The 22122-nt window shown below is 41.2% G+C and overlaps 1 protein-coding gene across 1 annotated transcript; it reads left to right on the top strand.

The window, feature by feature from the left end:
- The first annotated feature begins 14020 nt into the window (after positions 1 to 14020).
- Positions 14021 to 15004, top strand: LOC127078590 (uncharacterized mitochondrial protein AtMg00810-like). The gene is made up of 2 exons (XM_051019031.1): positions 14021 to 14386; positions 14468 to 15004. The coding sequence occupies exons 1-2, from the start codon at positions 14021 to 14023 to the stop codon at positions 15002 to 15004; spliced, it is 903 nt and encodes a 300-aa protein (XP_050874988.1).
- The last annotated feature ends 7118 nt before the right edge of the window (positions 15005 to 22122 follow it).

Raw genomic sequence — 22122 nt, 5'->3', positions numbered from 1 at the left:
TATTTACCTACCACAATTTCCATTTCGATGTTGTAGCTGTACTGGATAAAAGTCTCTCTTAGGAGCAATTTTATTTATGCAACTTCAGTTTTTCTGTACTTTCCAGGTTCTATTTAATTGTTTATTTTTTTACTATGCCTTTATCAATTACATGCTATTTATTTATTCATTGCATTATGTATGAGTGGATTTTTATAGGGTCCGAAACATGATGATTGTTTTATCAATAAAGTTCATACAAAATGCTTAAATAAGTAATTACAATGAGAAAAAATGTTTGTTTTGCAATTTTTGTATAAACGATATAAAATGTTTGCTACAAAAGTAGAAATACAAAGATTCCATTTATGCACCTACAGGGGTGGTACCATACTTAGAAATTCGAACGATCTGTTCCAACGATGTGCGAAAACAAATTTAAAATTGATCGAGAAAATACTTAAAGTTTCTGTTTTGAAATATTAGTAAAATAATTTTGAATATATTAATTTTATTGTGAAAGTCGATTTTTAACGTATTTAGGAATCAAGTGAAGAACACACGAAAATGGGTGTCGCTATTAGTTGAATATTTTCTATAGATTAACTTTTATTCTCATTATAATAAATAACTACATTTTGTATGAATATAATTGGTAGATGGGAATCGATGTTTCGGTCCCTTACTCGTTGTCTGATTAATTTTAATCGATTTACTGATTTACTTACCTTTTTCACTAAAATCGACTACTCATGTAGCCTTAGATAAAAGTAGTAATAATAGATAGCAGTAATTCTCGATTTGTCTCTGTAGGATTCAACAATCTTCTATACTAAACTGATAAAGTCGTGCACTTGCAGCCTATCAGTCAACACTTTAGTCCAATGTCTCTCAAGTAAAAACTTAGGGTTTATGATCACTGGTGATTTTAATATATCTTAGATGATGGCAACTAATACTGAAATATCTCAAGTCTCATCAAGTCTCAAGGATCTTGTGTGAAATGATGTCAAAGACAGCGCCAAACATGGAACCTTTAGGGTGTGAAAGAAAGAAAGTGCGAAAGCTCGTCTGATCTTGTTATTTTGAGTGATAAGTGTATTGTAAAGACTCAAGGGATGTTTTGGGAGTAGTATGTCTAAATCACACACACATACACATACACACACACACACGTACGCACAGACACACACACACACACACACACACAACATAAACAAGCCTTTAACCTTTTAACTAAAAGAACAATTTTTTAGAGCAGAGCCAATTGATTAGAGGTTTGTTCTCTTTATTAAGAATTGTTTTTTAAGTTGTCCAATCGATTAGATTTATAGCCTAATTGATAAAATGATGCATAATCGATTATATAATAGATTATGAGAGTCTTTTAATGATTGACAACGACTCTCTATATAAATTTCCAACAACAATAATAGATTACTTGCACTGCCTAATCGATTAGTTAATCAATTAGGTCATTTATTTGGCCCATGGATTGTTTCCAAATTTACATTATTTCTTGGCCTATGAATATAGAGCTTTTCGATGATTTCAAAACATCCAGAAAACGTGAAAACTCTCACTTTTCTTTTCTTTCATATCTCTCTAAATTTACACTATTTCTTGGGGAGAGGAGTATGTGACAGAACATGACAGAATGTTGACAGCATACACTCTATATTTGGAACAAATATTGTACACTTATGAGATAATAGTCAAAGAATATTTACATTGATTAGGCATAATTAGGCATAAATAGTTTTCCTATTATGTAATTGGAATTCAAGTATATATTACAGATTGATAATCAATAAAGATCATAGAAATATTTTCCTATATGGTATCATCAACTAGGTTTTCGATCAGCCTTCTTTCCTAGCCACCACTCAAATTATTCCGCACCACTCAAACTATCCCTTACCTGCAGCCATGGCAGCCCCAACACCTGAAACAACAACCCAAAAACCCAAATTCCACACTGCTTTTGGAATCACCAACGTGAAATCCATCATTCCAATCACGTTGGACAACGATTCAAGCCTCTATCTCTCATGGTCTACGCTGTTTCAAGTTCAAGCTTGTGTTCATAACGTGCTTGATCATATCATCCCTCCCACCGATGAAAAAGAAAAACAAACAGCAGAAGCAACAAAGAAAAATGACCCCGGTCTCTGGAAACGTCTCGACGCGGTCGTTTTGTAGTAGATGTATGCCACCGTAACCCAGGATATTCTCAGTTCCATTCTGGTTATCAATGATACTACTGAAAGTTGTTGGAATAGAATTTCTTCCATGTTTAAAGATAACAAGCATTCGAGAGCATTCCACCTTGAACATCAATTCGCCAACACACACTTGTAAGATTTCCCGTCAACAAAAGCATATTGCAATCGCCCGAAACTCCTCGCAGATCAACTTGCAAATGTTGATTCTCCCGTCAACAACACTCGTCTTGTGTTGAAGATGATTTCTGAATTGACATATTCATATGCTAGATTCGTTACATACATCCAGCAACACGATCCCTTGCCGACGTTTGAAACGGAAAAATCCCGGTTGGAATTAGAAGAATCCACCATGATTCAACGCATTGCACGTGAATCCGGCAACCAATCATCTCTGACGGCCTTACTCATGAAATCAGAAGATGCGAACGCATCTCCCTCTGCCCCTCCTGCCAATCCCGTGTGATACCCTCTCAACAACAACAACAGCAATCGCGGCAACAACAACAATCGAGGTAGAAACGGTAATCGCGGTAACAAGGGGAAGAACTCCGGTAGAGGTGGTCGTGGTAACAACGGCGGCGGTGGCTCAGGTGGTGGACGTGGTCAGTATCCTCAATGGTGGCAGCAACAATTTCCTTGGCAACAACAATACCCTTGGGCTCCTCCTCCATGCCCTTACCCATCTTATTGGGCTGAACCTAATGTTGGCCCAAAACAACAACAGTCTGGTATTCTTAGACCAAAACCCCAACCTGCTGCCTTTACTGCCACTGGACCAAGCCCGACAGATATTGAAGCGACTCTTCACACTCTACATCTTACTCAGTCTGACCCATCCTGGTATATGGACACTAGAGCAACATCGCACATGACAGCTACGAATGGTAATCTCTCATCTTATTTTAATTTGAGCAAAAATAATAGTATTATCGTAGGAAATGGCCATTCTGTTCCGATTCATGGTTTTGGAAATGCTAACTTACCTCCCCCTCATCCTCCCCTAGCCTTATCAAATGTCCTTCATGCACAGAAATTAATTAAAAATTTAATTTCCGTTCGTAAATTCACTACTGATAACCATGTTTCTGTTGAATTTGATCCGTTTGGCTTTTCTGTGAAGGATTTTAAGACGGGGATGGTTCTAATGAGATGTGAGAGTCAAGGCCAGCTATATCCTATCACCAACATCACCAAAAATAAGACTGTTTTTCCTTATGAGTTTGCAGCTTTATCCAATTCTATTTGGCACGACCGTTTGGGTCACCCGGGAGCATCTATTTTAGATTCTCTTAGGAAAAATAAAATGATTGATTGTATTCCTAATTCAAACATAAATTCAACTTTTTGTCATTCTTGTCCTCTTGGTAAACATGTTAAAATGCCATTTTTTGATTCACATAACTCTACTTTTATGACATTTGATATATTACATAGTGATGTATGGACATCTCCCGTATTGAGTACTTCCGGTCATAAATATTATATGCTCTATTTGGATGATTATTCAAATTTCTTGTGGACTTTCCCAATTTCACACAAATCGCAAGTCTTTCCAACTTTTGAAAATTTAAGAGCATATATTAAAACTCAATTTCATCGGGAAGTTAAAAATATTCAATGTGATAATGGTAGAGAATATGCCAATGGTCCCTTTCAAAAACTTTGTGAAGTAAATGGAATTTCATTTCGTTTCTCGTGTCCTCATACTTCTTCTCAAAATGGCAAAGCTGAATGAAAAATCCGTTCTATTAATAATATAATTCGGACTTTACTAATTCATGCTTCTTTACCGCCAAATTTTTGGCACCATGCCCTACAAATGGCAACATATCTACTGAATATTTTACCAAATAAAAAGTTGAAATATCAATCACCTCTCAAAATTCTTTTTCAAAAAGATCCATCCTACACTCATCTACGAGTTTTCGGTTGTTTATGTTACCCTCTTTTTCCATCAACCACTATAAATAAACTCCAATCTCGTTCCACCCCATGTGTCTTCTTAGGATATCCTTCAAATCATCGTGGGTACAAATGCTATGACTTATCCCTAAATAAAATCATTATTTGTCGCCATGTCATATTTGATGAATCAGAATTTCCTTTTTCAAAGATGCACACTCTCAATCCAGCCAATTATCAATTTCTTGATGATGAAGTGTCACCTTACATAAACCACTTTATCAAACAACCTAGACCAGGTCCAACAACACCAAACATCACTCAACAAAACTCTCCACCACCTGCTTAACTAGGATCGGCCCCAACTCCCCCTCAACCGGACCAAACTTTGCCTTCCACATCTACTCCACCAAATATACCACTTCCTGCTATTTACCAATCTACCGTTAGCTCTGACAACAAACCAGTTACAAGGAGCCAACATGGCATTTTTAAACCCAACCAAAAATACATCAATCTCCACACCGAAATCACAAAATCTCCTCTCCCTCGTAACCCTGTGTTAGCACTAAAAGACCCGAATTGGAAAATGGCTATGGATGATGAATACAATGCTCTAATTCAAAATAAGACGTGGGATTTAGTGCCCCGTCCACCTGATGCAAATTTTATTCGTTCTATTTGGATTTTTAGGCATAAAGAAAAATTTGATGGTTCTTTTGAGAGGCATAAAGCCCGACTTGTAGGTAATGGTGCAGGTCAACAAGTTGGCATAGATTGTGGAGAGACTTTTAGTCCGTTTTTGTCAAACCAGCCACCACCCGAACAGTACTCAGTATTTCCTCATCTAAAGCATGGCAAATTCATCAGTTAGATGTCAAGAATGCTTTTCTACATGGTGAACTCAAAGAAATAGTGTATATGCATCAATCTTTGGGCTTTAAGGATCCAAATCTTCCTCATCATGTCTGTCGTCTACGAAAATCTTTGTATGGGCTTGTTGGTGTAAGCCCTAGAGGCCAATACTTTTGGTACTTGTATCGAATTATTTATTAATAATAAAAGGCTTTTTCTTTATTACGTTTGTTTAATAAAGTCCCTAGAATAGTTAGTCTGTTTAATGTATCAAGTATGACTTAATCATGAGGTCACATTAAACATAAGGACACTATTCCTAAAGTATCCGTAGTCGAGCTTTAGTGTGAAGTGGGATAGCATTAAAGCATTAAGACTATTATGTTTGTAGACTGATGATCACATCTCATGGATCATGGATAAAGAGTTATCAAGTCTTAAACATAGGTATGAATATTAGGAGTAATATTTATACCGGATTGACCCGCTATGAGAATACTATATAGAAAGTTATGCAAAGTGTCATAAGTTATTCTCATGGTGATAATAGTGTATTCCACTCTTCGACCTGAAACCACTAATGGACCCTAGATGTAGAGTCGAGTGCTTTATTGCTGATCCAATGTTGTCCGTAACTGGATAACCATAAAGACAGTTAATGGGTACTCCACAAAGCATGCTGAGGGACATGAGTGTCCTAGATGGAATTTGCTCATCCTGCGTGACAGGATAAATGTCTATGGGCCCAATATTGAACTGAACAAGGATGACACGGTCTATGCCTTGTGTTCAATATAGACATAAGGGCAAAAGGGTAATTATACACATAATTATTATCACAGAAGGAATTGTCAGATCACATGACATTTTCGTGTCTTGGGTAGCAGTGATGTGTTGCTAGATACCGCTCACTGCTTATTATGTTACATGCGTGATTTAATATAATTGCCAACGTCACGAAAACCTACAGGGTCACACACAAAGGACGGATTGATGAGAGATAGAGTAACTAAGGAATACCGTAAGGTACGGTGCCCTTAAGTGAATTATAGAACATCGTAAGGTACGGTGTACTTGAGTAGAATACGAAATATGGTAAGGTACCATGGGCTTAAGTGATTTTGGGCATATTATAAGATATGGGCCAAAATACACTTAAGTGGGCTTTTAGCTTGAAGCCTACACAAGTGGTTCTATAAATAGAACCCTTGTGCAGAAGCAAAAATTTGCGGTTGCATTATTTTCGTTTTCTCTCACTCTCTCTCTCTCACTCAAAGCCTTCATTCGTACCAGCTAGCACTGAGATTGAAGGAAGCCGTTCGTGTGGACTGAGTAGAGACGTTGTCATCGTTCAACGTTCGTGATCGCTTCGTGGATTTGCATCAAAGGTTTTGATCGTCACAAGAGATCTCCACCAAAGGTTTCAACCGTCACAAGAGGTAAATATTCTATCACTGATCATGACCATTCGTAAGGATCTCTAAAGGAGAAAATTTTTAATTTCCGCTGCGCTTTGGGTCGCAATTCTCCTTCAGTGGTATCAGAGCCACTTACGAAACCATGAATCGGATAGGTGTTTAATTTCTGTATTAATATGATTAAAAGACAGAATGAATCAATTAATTAAACGGGTAATTAAATTTGGCATCATGAGTGTACGAGTTGGATGATTGATGTTGACTATGCTTCGGAATCCGACATTAGTATGGTGAAGCAGCGATACATCAATCGTCCATAGGTTACGCAATTGAGACCGATTAACTTATATATGATATAAGTAATCCTAATGCAAAATACGGTATATGTGATATACTGTTTCTGTTTCGTTCATTCGAACGCTAAATGATTGTTTTCCTTTGAGCGATCAATGGTCATTTGCTTCGGAATCCGACATTAGTATGGTGAAGCAATGACCTGTTGATCAATCATACTGAATCAACAATCGAGGTGTGTTTGACGGTCTGAAATTAGCGCATTAGGGTTGGTGACGGTGCAAGGGTTGTGCCGTCACGGAGTTGTGAATTTAGGGTTTTTTTGGAAGAGGTCCGTAGACTGTTTCAAAGCCCTATTAGTTTGGCCGCGTGAAGCTCGTGTGACGAGCGCAAGAGGCATAACAAACAAGACGCGTGACGTTCGTAACAGACCCATGACGGTCGTAACAAGGGCGTGACGGTCGTCACGTGCTTTGTGACGGTCGTCACATTCACAAGTCCAGAAAACTAGGCATTTCTGTTTTGGCCCTGTGACGGGCGTAACATGCCTGTGACGGTCGTCACACTCACAAGGTCAGAACCACCGTCCGCTGACCGGGCAGCGGAACCCCCGGCTAACTCTGCGTAGTGTGGTCGGTCGCCGAAATTTAATTTGGTTTTAATTAATTAAAGGAATTAAAATTTAATAATAACAATGTGTTTATTATTATTGCCTTGTGGTGATCAGTTATGGCCTTAGTTGTCCTTTATTTTGTTTTGGGTTTTTTTTTTAAATACGACCTGCGTGTCGTGCCTCTCCTTTTGATCTCTTAATGTAACTTCTTTTCTCATCTCAAACCCTCGTATGTAAAACGAGTTTCCTCTATAATGTAATGATATGAAGAAAGAGAAGAATTCAATATCAAAGGAGAAAGAGAAGAATTCAATATCAAAGGAGAATAATGATATGAAGAAAGAGAAGAATTCAATATCAATGGAGGACAACCTTGAAGATCTTGCTTGGAGAAGCTTAGATCGTTATTAGGTTAGCTTAGGTTCTCTCATTGGCTTGGGAGAACAATTGCGCTAGGGGCCATAACTGTTTCATTTTATTTGTATGTATGTTGATGCATGTGAATGTATGTTGATGCATGTGAGAGACGATTTATATGATAAACAAGCCGGTGAGATCATAACAATTGCAATTCCCTCAAACTAAAATATTAAGTTTATGCTTTCCAAGTTTTAGCACTCATCAAGACTAGTATCGGATAATGCAGGTTTCGCCAAAGCGAGGTGCATGTTCTATATTGGTAAGGTGCGATGGGATAATTGTAATATCCAACTGCTAAAACAATGGGTCAAACTTAACTAAACAAATTATGATGATATTATATGTGTTTGCTTTCCAAGTTTTAGCACTCATCAAGACTAGTATCGGATAATGTAGGTTTCGCCAAAGCGAGGTGCATGTTCTATATTAGTAAGGTGCGATGGGATAATTGTAATATCCAACTGCTAAGACAATGGGTCAAACTTAATTATAATAATATCATATATGTTTTAGAAGCAAGAGTTGGGAATAATCCATATGATGGATTGGAATAAGGAGTTATTCACCCAACTGAAATTTTCGAGAGTTGTATGAGATACAACTGGAAGGAGTTCCTACCTAAATAACCTAGTTCTGTGTAATCCGCCTACGCGGACTTAGAACAAAGTGAAATATGGATCTCGACCCACTAGAAAATCTTCCAACGGGATTTTCCGAATCAAATGATGAGGGTCATTTGTTTTGAGTAAAATAGTGGGAGCATATTTGATTAAAGGCCTAATTAAATATGTCAATGATACTTATATTTTCTTAATTCTTATGTAGATTACCATGACAACGAACACCTCTAACAACATCTTGCGATCAATCCTTGACAAGGAAAAATTGTCTGGGACAAATTTCCTGGATTGGCACCGAAACCTGAGGATTGTCCTCAAACATGATAAAAAGCTGTATGTCTTGGAGACTCCTGTTCCTGAAGAGGAACCTCCTAGTTCTGCACCTAAGGCAGAAAGAGATGCTTATAAGAAGCATGTCGATGATGCCAATGAAACTGCTTGTCTCATGCTAGCTACCATGAACTCAGAATTGCAAAAGCAACATGAGAACATGTCAGCGTTCGATATGATCGAACACCTGAAGTTGCTCTATCAAGAGCAAGCAAGGCATGAGAGGTTTGAAGTTTCAAAAGCCCTTTTTCAAAGCAAGTTAGCTGAGGGAGCCCCTGTAAGTCCCCATGTGCTCAAGATGATTGGGTATGTGGAAAACCTTGAAAGGTTGGGCTTTCCCCTCGGAAAGGAACTTGCGACTGATTTGATCTTGCAATCGTTGCCAGATAGATTCAGTCAATTTGTCCTAAATTTCAATATGAATGATATGGATAAATCTCTTCCTGGACTGCTAGGCATGTTAAGAACAGCTGAGCAGAATCTGAAGACAAAAGGGAAGTCCATTCTGATGATAGGAAATGGAAAGAGACAGAACAAAAGGCCCACCAAGCAGGGTGATAAAGGGAAAGGCAAGCAAGTTGCCAAACCTAGACCCATTGTTGCTGCTTTGAAGCCTACTGGAGGCATAGCAAAGGCAGGCACCTGCTTCCATTGCGGTAAGACCGGACACTGGAAGAGAAACTGCCCAAAGTACCTGGAAGATACGAAGAATGGAGTAGAGACTTCAACTTCAGGTATTTTTGTTATTGAAATAAATTTATCTACTTCTGCATCATGGATATTAGATACTGGATGCGGTTCTCACATTTGTACAAATGTGCAGGGGCTAAAAAGAAGTAGAGATTTGGCAAAAGGTGAAGTTGACCTACGAGTTGGCAATGGAGCAAAGGTTGCTGCTTTAGCCGTAGGAACTTATGTATTAACTTTACCTAGTGGTTTAATAATTCAGTTAGAGAACTGTTATTATGTACCTGCAATTAGCAGGAATATTATTTCCATTTCTTGTTTGGACAAGTTTGGTTTTTCATTTATAATAAAGAACAATTGTTGCTCAATTTATTTGAATGATATATTCTATGCTACTGCACAAATGAGCAATGGACTATATGTCCTTGATCTCGAAATGCCTATATATAACATTAATACCAAAAGGATGAAACCTAATGAGTTAAATCCAACTTACCTTTGGCATTGTCGATTAGGCCACATAAATGAGAAACGCATTTCCAAACTCCATAAAGATGGACTCTTGGACTCTTTTGATTATGAATCATATGAGACATGCAGATCTTGTTTAATTGGAAAGATGACAAAGTCTCCATTCACAGGAAAAGGTGAAAGAGCTAATGATCTTTTGGCCCTCATACATACTGATGTATGTGGACCACTGAACATACCAGCCAGAGGAGGTTTTCAGTACTTCATCACATTCACTGATGATTTCAGTAGATATGGTTATGTGTATTTAATGAAACACAAATCAGAGTCCTTTGAAAAGTTCAAGGAATTCAAGAATGAAGTACAAAACCAACTAGGTAAGAATATTAAAACTCTTCGATCAGATCGAGGTGGTGAGTATTTAAGCCTAGAGTTTGATGACCATCTGAAAGAGTGTGGGATCCTATCCCAACTTACTCCTCCTGGAACACCCCAATGGAATGGTGTATCTGAGAGAAGAAATCGAACCCTGTTAGACATGGTCCGATCCATGATGAGTCACGCAGATCTTCCAAACTCCTTTTGGGGACATGCACTATTGACAGCAGCTTACACACTTAACCGTGTTCCATCCAAAAGGGTTGAGAAGACACCATATGAGATATGGAGTGGTAAGAAACCACATATGTCTTACATGAAGATTTGGGGTTGTGAGGTTTATGTGAAACGACAAATTTCAACTAAGCTTGAGCCCAAATCTGACAAATGCTTATTTGTGGGGTATCCTAAAGAAACAAAAGGGTATTACTTCTACAATCCTTCTGAGGGCAAAGTGTTTGTCGCTCGAACTGGAGTTTTCCTAGAAAAGGATTTTATTTCCAAAGGAACCAGTGGGAGGAAAGTAGAGCTTGAAGAAATTCAAGAATCACAAAGCATAGATACACCTATGGAGGAATTAGAGCAGGAAACACAAGAAGTTGTGGAAGAGCAACCTGCTCAAGTAGAACAAAACCAGCGTAGGTCAAGCAGGATACGTCAACTACCTGAGAGATATGGATATCTCATAACTGATCAAGGTGATGTATTACTCATGGATCAAGATGAGCCTGTGACCTACCAAGAGGCCATAACTGGTCCCGAGTCTGAGAAGTGGCTAGAAGCCATGAAATTCGAAATAGATTCCATGTACACAAACCAAGTTTGGACCTTGGTAGAGCCTCCTGTAGGAATTAACCCTATAGGATGCAAGTGGGTCTTCAAAAAGAAGACCGACATGGATGGTAAGGTACATACCTATAAGGCAAGACTGGTTGCAAAAGGATATAAACAAATTCATGGGATTGACTATGATGAAACCTTTTCACCAGTTGCAATGCTTAAATCTGTTCGGATTTTACTTGCTATCGCTGCATATCATGATTATGAAATATGGCAGATGGATGTCAAAACTGCTTTCCTTAATGGAAATCTTCTTGAGGATGTGTACATGACACAGCCTGAAGGATTTGACATACCAGAGGAAGCCCAAAAGATATGTAAGTTACAAAGATCAATCTATGGATTGAAGCAAGCTTCCAGAAGCTGGAATCTTCGTTTTGATGAAACAGTAAAAGAATATGGATTCATCAAGAACGAAGATGAGCCTTGTGTCTACAAGAAGGTTAGTGGGAGCATGATCGTTTTCCTGGTATTATATGTAGATGACATATTACTCATTGGAAACGATATCCCTACCCTACAACAAGTAAAGTCTTGGTTGGGGAAATGCTTTTCTATGAAGGACCTAGGTGAAGCAGCCTATATATTAGGAATCAGAATCTATAGAGATAGATCACAAAAACTGCTTGGCCTAAGTCAGAGTACATACATAGACAAAGTGTTGAGACGCTTTAATATGCATGATTCCAAGAAAGGATTCATACCTATGCAACATGGCCTGTGTCTATCAAAAACACAATCCCCTTTAACTAAGGAAGAAAGGGATCGCATGAATAAGATTCCATATGCATCTGCAATAGGATCTATCATGTATGCCATGTTATGTACTCGACCAGATGTCTCGTATGCTTTGAGTGCAACGAGTAGGTACCAATCTGATCCTGGTGATGCTCACTGGGTAGCTGTCAAGAATATCCTTAAGTATTTAAGAAGGACTAAGGACTCATTCTTGATATATGGAGGTCAGGAAGAGTTGGCTGTAATTGGATACACCGATGCTAGCTTCCAGACAGATAAGGATGACTTTAGATCGCAATCTGGTTATGTGTTTTTCTTAAACGGTGGCGCTGTAAGCTGGAAAAGTTCAAAGTAAGATACAGTTGCTGATTCTACAACCGAGGCCGAGTATATTGCTGCCTCAAGTGCAGCAAAGGAAGCTGTTTGGATCAAAAAGTTCATTAGTGAACTTGGCATAGTTCCTAGCATTGTGGATCCCATTGGTCTCTACTGTGATAACAATGGTGCTATCGCACAAGCCAAGGAGCCTAGATCTCACCAACGATCCAAACACATACTTAGGCGTTATCATCTCATTCGAGAGATAATAGATAGAGGAGATGTGAAAATATGCAGAGTACCTACACTTGACAATATTGCTGACCCACTGACAAAGCCTCTTGCGCAGCAGAAGCATGATGGCCATACTAGATCTATGGGTATTAAGGGTATGCCTGATTGGCTCTAGTGCTAGTGGGAGATTGTTGGTGTAAGCCCTAGAGGCCAATACTTTTGGTACTTGTATCGAATTATTTATTAATAATAAAAGGCTTTTTCTTTATTACGTTTGTTTAATAAAGTCCCTAGAATAGTTAGTCTGTTTAATGTATCAAGTATGACTTAATCATGAGGTCACATTAAACATAAGGACACTATTCCTAAAGTATCCGTAGTCGAGCTTTAGTGTGAAGTGGGATAGCATTAAAGCATTAAGACTATTATGTTTGTAGACTGATGATCACATCTCATGGATCATGGATAAAGAGTTATCAAGTCTTAAACATAGGTATGAATATTAGGAGTAATATTTATACCGGATTGACCCGCTATGAGAATACTATATAGAAAGTTATGCAAAGTGTCATAAGTTATTCTCATGGTGATAATAGTGTATTCCACTCTTCGACCTGAAACCACTAATGGACCCTAGATGTAGAGTCGAGTGCTTTATTGCTGATCCAACGTTGTCCGTAACTGGATAACCATAAAGACAGTTAATGGGTACTCCACAAAGCATGCTGAGGGACATGAGTGTCCTAGATGGAATTTGCTCATCCTGCGTGACAGGATAAATGTCTATGGGCCCAATATTGAACTGAACAAGGATGACACGGTCTATGCCTTGTGTTCAATATAGACATAAGGGCAAAAGGGTAATTATACACATAATTATTATCACAGAAGGAATTGTCAGATCACATGACATTTTCGTGTCTTGGGTAGCAGTGATGTGTTGCTAGATACCGCTCACTGCTTATTATGTTACATGCGTGATTTAATATAATTGCCAACGTCACGAAAACCTACAGGGTCACACACAAAGGACGGATTGATGAGAGATAGAGTAACTAAGGAATACCGTAAGGTACGGTGCCCTTAAGTGAATTATAGAACATCGTAAGGTACGGTGTACTTGAGTAGAATACGAAATATGGTAAGGTACCATGGGCTTAAGTGATTTTGGGCATATTATAAGATATGGGCCAAAATACACTTAAGTGGGCTTTTAGCTTGAAGCCCACACAAGTGGTTCTATAAATAGAACCCTTGTGCAGAAGCAAAAATTTGCGGTTGCATTATTTTCGTTTTCTCTCTCTCTCTCTCTCACTCAAAGCCTTCATTCGTACCAGCTAGCACTGAGATTGAAGGAAGCCGTTCGTGTGGACTGAGTAGAGACGTTGTCATCGTTCAACGTTCGTGATCGCTTCGTGGATTTGCATCAAAGGTTTTGATCGTCACAAGAGATCTCCACCAAAGGTTTCAACCGTCACAAGAGGTAAATATTCTATCACTGATCATGACCATTCGTAAGGATCTCTAAAGGAGAAAATTTTTAATTTCCGCTGCGCTTTGGGTCGCAATTCTCCTTCAGGGCTCAAGCAAGCTCCAAGAGCATGGTACAAACGATTTGCAGATTATGTATATTTTATCGGCTTCTCTCAAAGCAAGTCAGACAACTCTCTTTTCATCTACCGGAAAGATACACATATGGCCTATCTTCTTCTTTATGTGGACGACATCACTCTCACTGCGTCTTCTGATAATCTTTGCCAGTCTATAATATCACGACTCAACTCTGAATTTGCTATGAAAGACTTGGGACCACTAAATTATTTTTTGGGTATTGCAGTTACTCGACATGATGGTGGTTTGTTCTTATCTCAGAAAAAGTATGCAGATGAAATTCTTGAGCGAGCAGGCATGTCGTCATGCAAATCATGTCCCACTCTGGTTGACACTAAACCGAAGCTTAGTGCCAAGACTAGCACTCCCTATGAAGACCTATCATTATACTGTAGCCTTGTCGGTGCTCTCCAATACCTCACTTTTACGAGACCCAATATCACATATGCAGTACAACAGATATGTCTTTTTATGCATGACCCCATGGACAATCACATGCACTCTCTTCGACGTATTTTGCGTTACATTTAGGGAACCAGTCACTATGGTTTACATCTCTATCCATCATCCACTACATCGTTGGTCTCTTACACAGATGCTGATTGGGGAGGATGTCCCGACACTAGACGCTCTACCTCAGGATATTGTGTTTTTCTTGGAGGCAACTTACTATCATGGTCGTCCAAACGTCAACCCACATTGTCTCGATCCAGTGCTGAAGCTGAATATCATGGAGTTGCCAATTTCGTCTCTGAGCCATGTTGGTTACATAACCTACTTCTCGAACTACATTGTCTGACACACAAAGCTACTATGGTGTACTGTGATAACATTAGTGCCATATATCTTTCTAGTAATCCTGTTCAACATCAACGTACAAAACACATTGAGATGGATATTCACTTTATACGTGAAAAAGTAGCTCGTGGACAGATACGCGTCTTGCATGTTCCCTCGCGCTATCAAATTGCGGATATATTCACCAAGGGACTTCCCTTAATACTTTTTCAAGATTTTCGAGACAGTTTAAGCGTACGCCAACCTCCCACTTCAATTGCGGGGGTGTGACAGAACATGACAGAATGTTGACAGGATACACTCTATATTTGGAACAAATATTGTACACTTATGAGATAATAGTCAAAGAAAGCGAGGCCATTTACCGATGGCGGCTTGAAAACAATCGACTTGATATACACTGATATCAAGGACGGCGGGGCCATTTACCGATGGCGGCTTCGACTGGGGAGGAACAAGATGTTTACAACTAGACAAGACGTTTACCGACGACTCTACTGGGGATTTTGATATTTATCAAAGAAAGGATACATGACCAGACATTTACCGATGACTGGGAATGAACTCGACGTTTACCGACATCGAAAGATGATGTTTACCGACACCAAAAAAAAAGGAAGACCAGACATTTACCGATGACTGGAAAAAGGATACACAACCAAACGTCAACGGACGAATGGGAAAAAACTCGACGTTTACCGACATCGAAAGATGATGTTTACCGACACCAAAAAAAGGATGACCAGACATTTACCGATGACTGGGAAGGAACTCGACCAGACATCAACGGATGAATGGGAGAAAGAAACCACGACCAAACGTCAACGGACGAGTGGGAATAGAAACCACGACCAGACGTCAACGGACGAGTGGGAAGAGAAACCACGACCAGACGCCAACGGACGAATGGGAAGAGAAACCACGACCAGACACCAACGGACGAATGAGAAGAGAAACCACGACCAGACATCAACGGATGAATGGGAAGAGAAACCACGACCAGACGCCAACGGACGAATGGGAAGAGAAACCACGACCAGACGCCAACGGACGAATGGGAAGAGAAACCACGACCAGACGCCAACAGACGAATGGGAAGAGAAACCACGACAAGACACCAACAGACGAATGGGAAGAGAAACCACGACCAGACATCAACAGATGAATGGGAAAGAGAAACCACGACCAGACATCAACAGATGAATGGGAAGAGAAATCACGACCAGACATCAACAGATGAATGGGAAAAGAAACCACGACCAGACGTCAACGGACGAATGGGAATAAAGAAGCCACGACCAGACATCAACAGATGAATGGGAAGAGAAACCACGACCAGACATCAACAGATGAATGGGAAGAGAAACCACGACCAGACATCAACAGATGAATGGGAAGAGAAACCACGACCAGACATCAACAGATGAATGGGAAGAGAAACCATGACCAGACATCAACAGACGAATGGGAAAGAGAAACCACGACCAGACATCAACAGAGGAATGGGAAGAGAAACCACGACTAGACATCAACAGATGAATGGGAAGAGAAACCACGACCAGACATCAACAGATGAATGGGAAGAGAAACCACGACCAGACATCAACAGATGAATGGGAAAGAGAAACCACGACCAGACATCAACAGATGAATGGGAAAGAGAAACCACGACCATACATCAACAGATGAATGGGAAAGAGAAACCACGACCAGACATCAACAGATGAATGGGAAGAGAAACCACGACCAGACATCAACAGATGAATGGGAAAAGAAACCACGACCAGACATCAACAGATGAATGGGAAGGAGAAACCACGACCAGACATCAACGGATGAATGGGAAGAGAAACCACGACCAGACATCAACAGATGAATGGGAAGAGAAACCACGACCAGACATCAACAGATGAATGGGAATAGACTCGATGCTTACGGACATCGAAAGATGATGTCTACTGACACCAAAAAACAGACCCTACGGGGATCAACACGACACTCACCAGTATCGCAAGGATGACATCTACATATGTCAAGATAAGACAGCCACTTGTCGGGGACTACACTGGGGAGTCAAGCTTTCCTTCCACGGACAGGTGAGAAAATAAACCTCTCTGGGGATTACTGATTCTGAACGCTGTCAGGAGCAACTGCTGCGACTGTGCCACACAGATGTTGAAAAATGATCCGCTTCTGCTGAGGATGTGACCCAAGCTTGCAAGATGCGAGTGGAGGAAAACTCCTGCTGGGAAGCAAATGATCACTTTGCTGAGCACACCATTCCTGATTCGATCTCCCAACTCTGTGGGGAATAACACTGCTGGGGACGCTTGCTGATCTGTCATTCTCGAAACGGCAGAGAAACCAACTCAACTAGGGAGTCACTTGTTGGGAAAACACCAACCTCTCAACCATGCTGGGGAAACCAATGCTGAAATTGACCCAAACGACCCAACGTCGCGATGCTAAACTCCTCAGAATAACATCTTCACCAACCAGCTCAACCAATTCTTGAATGGTAACCACGGCTTAGGGCTAGTTTATGCTCGCAATGTTGATGCATGAATTTTACAGCGTAATGCTCCATACTCATGGAAATGCTACGCAGTTAATGATGCAATATGCTATGCTTTTCTAAATGATGAATGCATGAAAAAAATATCCCCCTCCGGGGACTCTACTGGGGAATTCGAGGAACTCCGCTGAGGAACTCAATGTCATTCCCATCTCCACCCTGCTGGGGAATAGCACTGCTGCTGGGGAAAGGATAATCCTTACTGGAGATGACCTTCACCGAACTCGATCCGCTTGGGGACTTCGCTGGGGAATAACTGCCAATGCACACCCTCGTTGGGGAAACAACCCTCTCAACCCTGCTAGGGGAAACAACACACTTCAGACTTGCTCGGGAACTAACAAACTCAACCCTGTTGGGGACTACAGCAAACTCCAGACCTGGCTGCTGAGGAACACACGACCCACAGACACCTCCGCTGGGGAAATAGCAATCTTCAGGCTTGCTGGGGAACTAACAGTCCTCGGACTTGCTGGGGATAGGGCTACCTTCGGGCCTGCTGGGGATTACTTTCTCAACCCTGCTGGGGATTTCAACACTTCAGGCCTGCTGCTGAGGAACAAACTACCCACAGACACCTCCGCTGGGGAAATAGCCACCTTCAGACTCGCTGGGGAGATAACATTCTCAACCCTGTTGGGGATTGCAGCAAACTTCAGGCCTGGCTACTGAGGAAACACTGATCTCGAATCCGCTGGAGAGATAACGACTCGAACCCGCTAGGGAAAATAACCAATCTCAGGCCTGGTTGCCGAGGAAACACCGCTCTCGAATCTGCTGGGGAGATGACGACCTCGAACCCGCTGGGGAGATACGGCCTAATTGACACGGAACGCCCGTCGATTCGTCGAACACTGGCATTCACCATCCAAACACAGTGTCAACTTTCCACTTCTAAGAGCTCCCAGACTCATCTGGTCTCTTCTGATTCATCGCCTTGTATTCTCGGCTTTTCTCTGCTTCGAGACAAACGATCTCCTCAGATCCGGGCCAACTCTCTAGTCTTCAGACTTTGAAGAGTCTTCTTGATTACCCTCTAGGATCGTCGCAATTCTTTCGCCGTCTTTTCACCGTTATTCTATCCCTCGACCCTGATTGGACTCTGCGGGGATTTCTTGTCAAAACGCTTGGTGTCACAACCTGCAAGTGAGTGAAAACAACCAGCAGCACCTGCAAAAGAGATCGTCAGATAAAAACGTGCCCCAGGCGTGCCAAGGTTTCAACACCTAGGTCACTCAGACTTCCGAATAAGATTTCACGTTTTCAATCTTGTAAACATGCATCGGAAGGGACCTCTATGTCTCAAAATGCAACGATTCTTTATCAAAATAAGCGGATGTTTTTTTGCAATAAAAGCGGTAATGAAAACAAAAACAAAATTATTTGACTGAACATGCATTTTATTGATTGAAAAAGGTGGCTCGTGACTGACCAGCACACAGGAAGCAATCCCTGAAAAGAGGTAATTGCGCACAAAAGGAAAATCTATCCTAACGGAAATGTGAAACCGTGATCTCATCGAGTTCCAACTCGGTTACACCCCATATGTCCTCAAGACTCTCCGTGCTTTCTGCCTTCCGAACACGATGCTTCCGACCGATCCCTGCTGGGGATTATCCAGGTGCCTTAACCAAAACACAACGATCATGCTAGACGCAGTTGTTCGTTTCATTCCCTCTTTTGCCAAGACCGCCCTTTCGGGTTTTTTGTCCACCGGGATACCCATTTTTTCCTAAGCCGCCTTTGCAGGTTTTCGACTTACCGGGTGTACATTTTTCATTCTTTTCTTTTTATCCCTAATTTTTGCCCGAACCTTTTCTCATTTTTTTGGTTCGCCGGGATGCCCCTTTTTGCCTGGACTTTTTTATTCTTTTCGTCTAGCGGGTCTCTTATACGAAGTATTTTTTAACTGCGTCTGCATTCACAGGGGATGGAAAATCCTTGCCCTCCATGGTCGTCAACAACAAGGCTTCGTTAGAGAAAACCTTCTTGACCACGAATGGGCGTTCATATTGGGTGTCCACTTTCCCCAATGATCGTTTTGAGGAGGAAGGATCCCTTTCAACACCACGTCTCCCACATGATACACACGAGGTCGCACCTCTCGGTCAAAAGCACGTTTCATTCGCTGGGTACAACTGCCCATGATGAATAACTGCCAGCCTTTTTTCCTCAATTAGGCTCAACTCTTCATACCGAGTCCTTACCCACTCCGTCTCTTTCAATTTCACGTCCATCAGGACTCTCAACGACAGAGTCTGGACCTCGACTGGTAGCACGACTTCCGTCCTATACACAGCGAGAAAGGCTTTGCCCTAGTAGATATGTGCACTGAGGTTCGATACCCAGGATACAAGCTTTGCACTCAGCCACATTGTTGGTGTATTCAAATGCTAGCCGGGCAGCAAAAGGACCGTGGGATCCCCTTTGGCGTAACCAAAGCAACACCAACTCTGCTTCTATTCGCGTGCACGGCCCCATCAGACATCAGAGTCCGTTCGGATTCAGGGTCAGGCCCCTCCTCCGGGATCGGTTCCTCACAATCTTTCGATTTGAGAACCTCGATGTCCTCATCAGGGAATTCAAACTTCATCGGTTGATAATCCTCCATGGGTTGCTGGGCGAGGTAATCAGACAGTACACTCCCCTTGATTGCCTTTCTGAGAGGTATACTGAATATCGTATTCAGTCAAAATCATTTGCCCTCTCGCAACCCGTCCGGTCAATGCTGGCTTCTCAAATACATACTTGATCGGATCCATCTTGGAAATCCACAAAGTGGTATGAACCAGCATATACTGTCTCAGTCGGCGAGCAGCCTATGCCAAAGTACAACAAGTTTTCTCGAGCAGTGAATGTATTGTTTCACAGTCGGTAAACTTTTTGCTAAGGTAAATTGCATGCTCTTTTCGACCAGACTCGTCATGCCGCCCCAGTACACACCTCATAGACACCTCGAGGGTCGTTCAGTACAGAATTAATGGTCTCCCTCCACAGGGAGGCATCAGAATCGGAGGCTCCTGCAACTTATTCTTTTATCTTTCAATGCCCATTGGCAATCATTATCCACCTGACCGTTTGATCTTTCTTTTTTCAACAACTTGAATCTGGATTCACACGTGGTTGTTAGATGAGATGTGAACCGTGAAATGCAGTTCAATCTACCTAAGAAACCACGAACCTCTTTTTTCTGTTCTCGGTTCAGGCACTTCTTGTATTACTTTTTTTTCTCTTTCTTCTTTTTTTTTTCTCTTTTTTTTTTCTCTTTTTTTTTTCTTTTTTCTTTCAGCAGGATCGACCTCGATTCCTCTTTTCCGCTCACAATAAGCCTCAACAACTTACCAGACCGCACTCTGAAAGTGCACTTATTTGAATTCAACCTCTGTTTGAATTGTTTCAAATCGGTACATCAACTTGACCAGGCCTACCACATGCGCTCTTCTGTTTGGGACTTTGCTATCATGTCATCAACATAGCATTCAATTCCACGATGAATCATATCATGAAACAAAGTCACCATGGCTCTTTGATGTGTGGCACCGGCGCTCTTGACACTCGCCTTCAAGGCAGCCCCAACCTTTACTTCCTTCCTGACCTCCTCGGTGCCTGAATTGATAATCTCAACTCGCTCCTCGTGCGGTTGAATCACCTTCTCCTCTTGTTTCAACAACCTGGCTAATCCTTCGGCAGATCACAATCTTCTTCGCCTTCTTCTTTGGCATGACAGATCAAATTGTCGAAGTCATACAAAGGTGTAACCGAATTGTTATCAATGAGATCAGGAGGATGATCGCATCTACCTGAATAGTGATTCATGCATTGCTTTTGAGGTCGGAACGAGACAAATCAAAAGGAAGGAGAATGAAAACAAACATTGCCATTTTTATTTTTGTTTTTAAACTGCAAAAATAAATGAAAAACAGGGAACACCGCTTTTACTACAAAAACATCCATTTATTAATGATGCAAAATGTTGCAAAATGAAACACATGAGGTGGCCCTTACAATGGACCATTATGTTTCGGGCAAAACGTATGGCTTTCATGCAAACAGAATCGAAAAACAGAAATATTACTCTTCATGATGAGTGATAGTGATGATCTTTGAGGCCTTCCAGTTCCCTGGTACGCACGATTTTATCCAACGATCGAGCTCGCAGTCACTGTCGATCTCTTCACCATTCGCACAGGCGTGATCTGGATCCAGCATTCCAGTACTGATGAACGTGAACGGTTGACGACGTTCTCTGTTTTGCCCAGACGAGTCTTGGCCCGACTGAGAGCCAACCCCGAACCTATCTGCTTTTACTTCAATGTCTACCATTCGCCACCAGCCTTGGGCTTATCCGTTTCTTACCACCTCCATGGCCTATTTGTAAGAAGAAATGGACGACTTTTTCTCTTTCTCAGCAACAACGACATTCTCCACCTTGACGATTTCAAACGCCTGACATATTGTTTCACATGGTTCTCCATCCATTGCCACATCCGTCATTCTTTGAATCGTTTCCCTCATCATTACACACCCGTTTGTGGCGACAGCCGCACAACAATTATCACAACCAGGGAAAACTCCACTCTCCATCAGATGTCTCTGGACCATGGACATTGAAGTTCTTAGCTGATCCACATTCGTCTCCTCCATTTTTATTTTGTCCTTTGACATCACGTTCACCCCCACAGGACCATGCATTGGCACAGGGTCAGCATTAACATTCGGCGTCGGTGCAAAATTGATGGCTTTAGAATCCACCAAATCTTGGACGACATGCTTAAAAGCTCTACAACCCTCAATGTGATGTCCGGGTGCCCCA

This window comes from Lathyrus oleraceus, chromosome 5 (genome assembly GCF_024323335.1).
Source record: "Lathyrus oleraceus cultivar Zhongwan6 chromosome 5, CAAS_Psat_ZW6_1.0, whole genome shotgun sequence".
Lineage (NCBI taxonomy): Eukaryota > Viridiplantae > Streptophyta > Magnoliopsida > Fabales > Fabaceae > Lathyrus > Lathyrus oleraceus.
The sequence above is the reverse complement of the archived record's forward strand: the minus strand, read 5'-3'. Positions and strand labels throughout refer to the sequence as shown.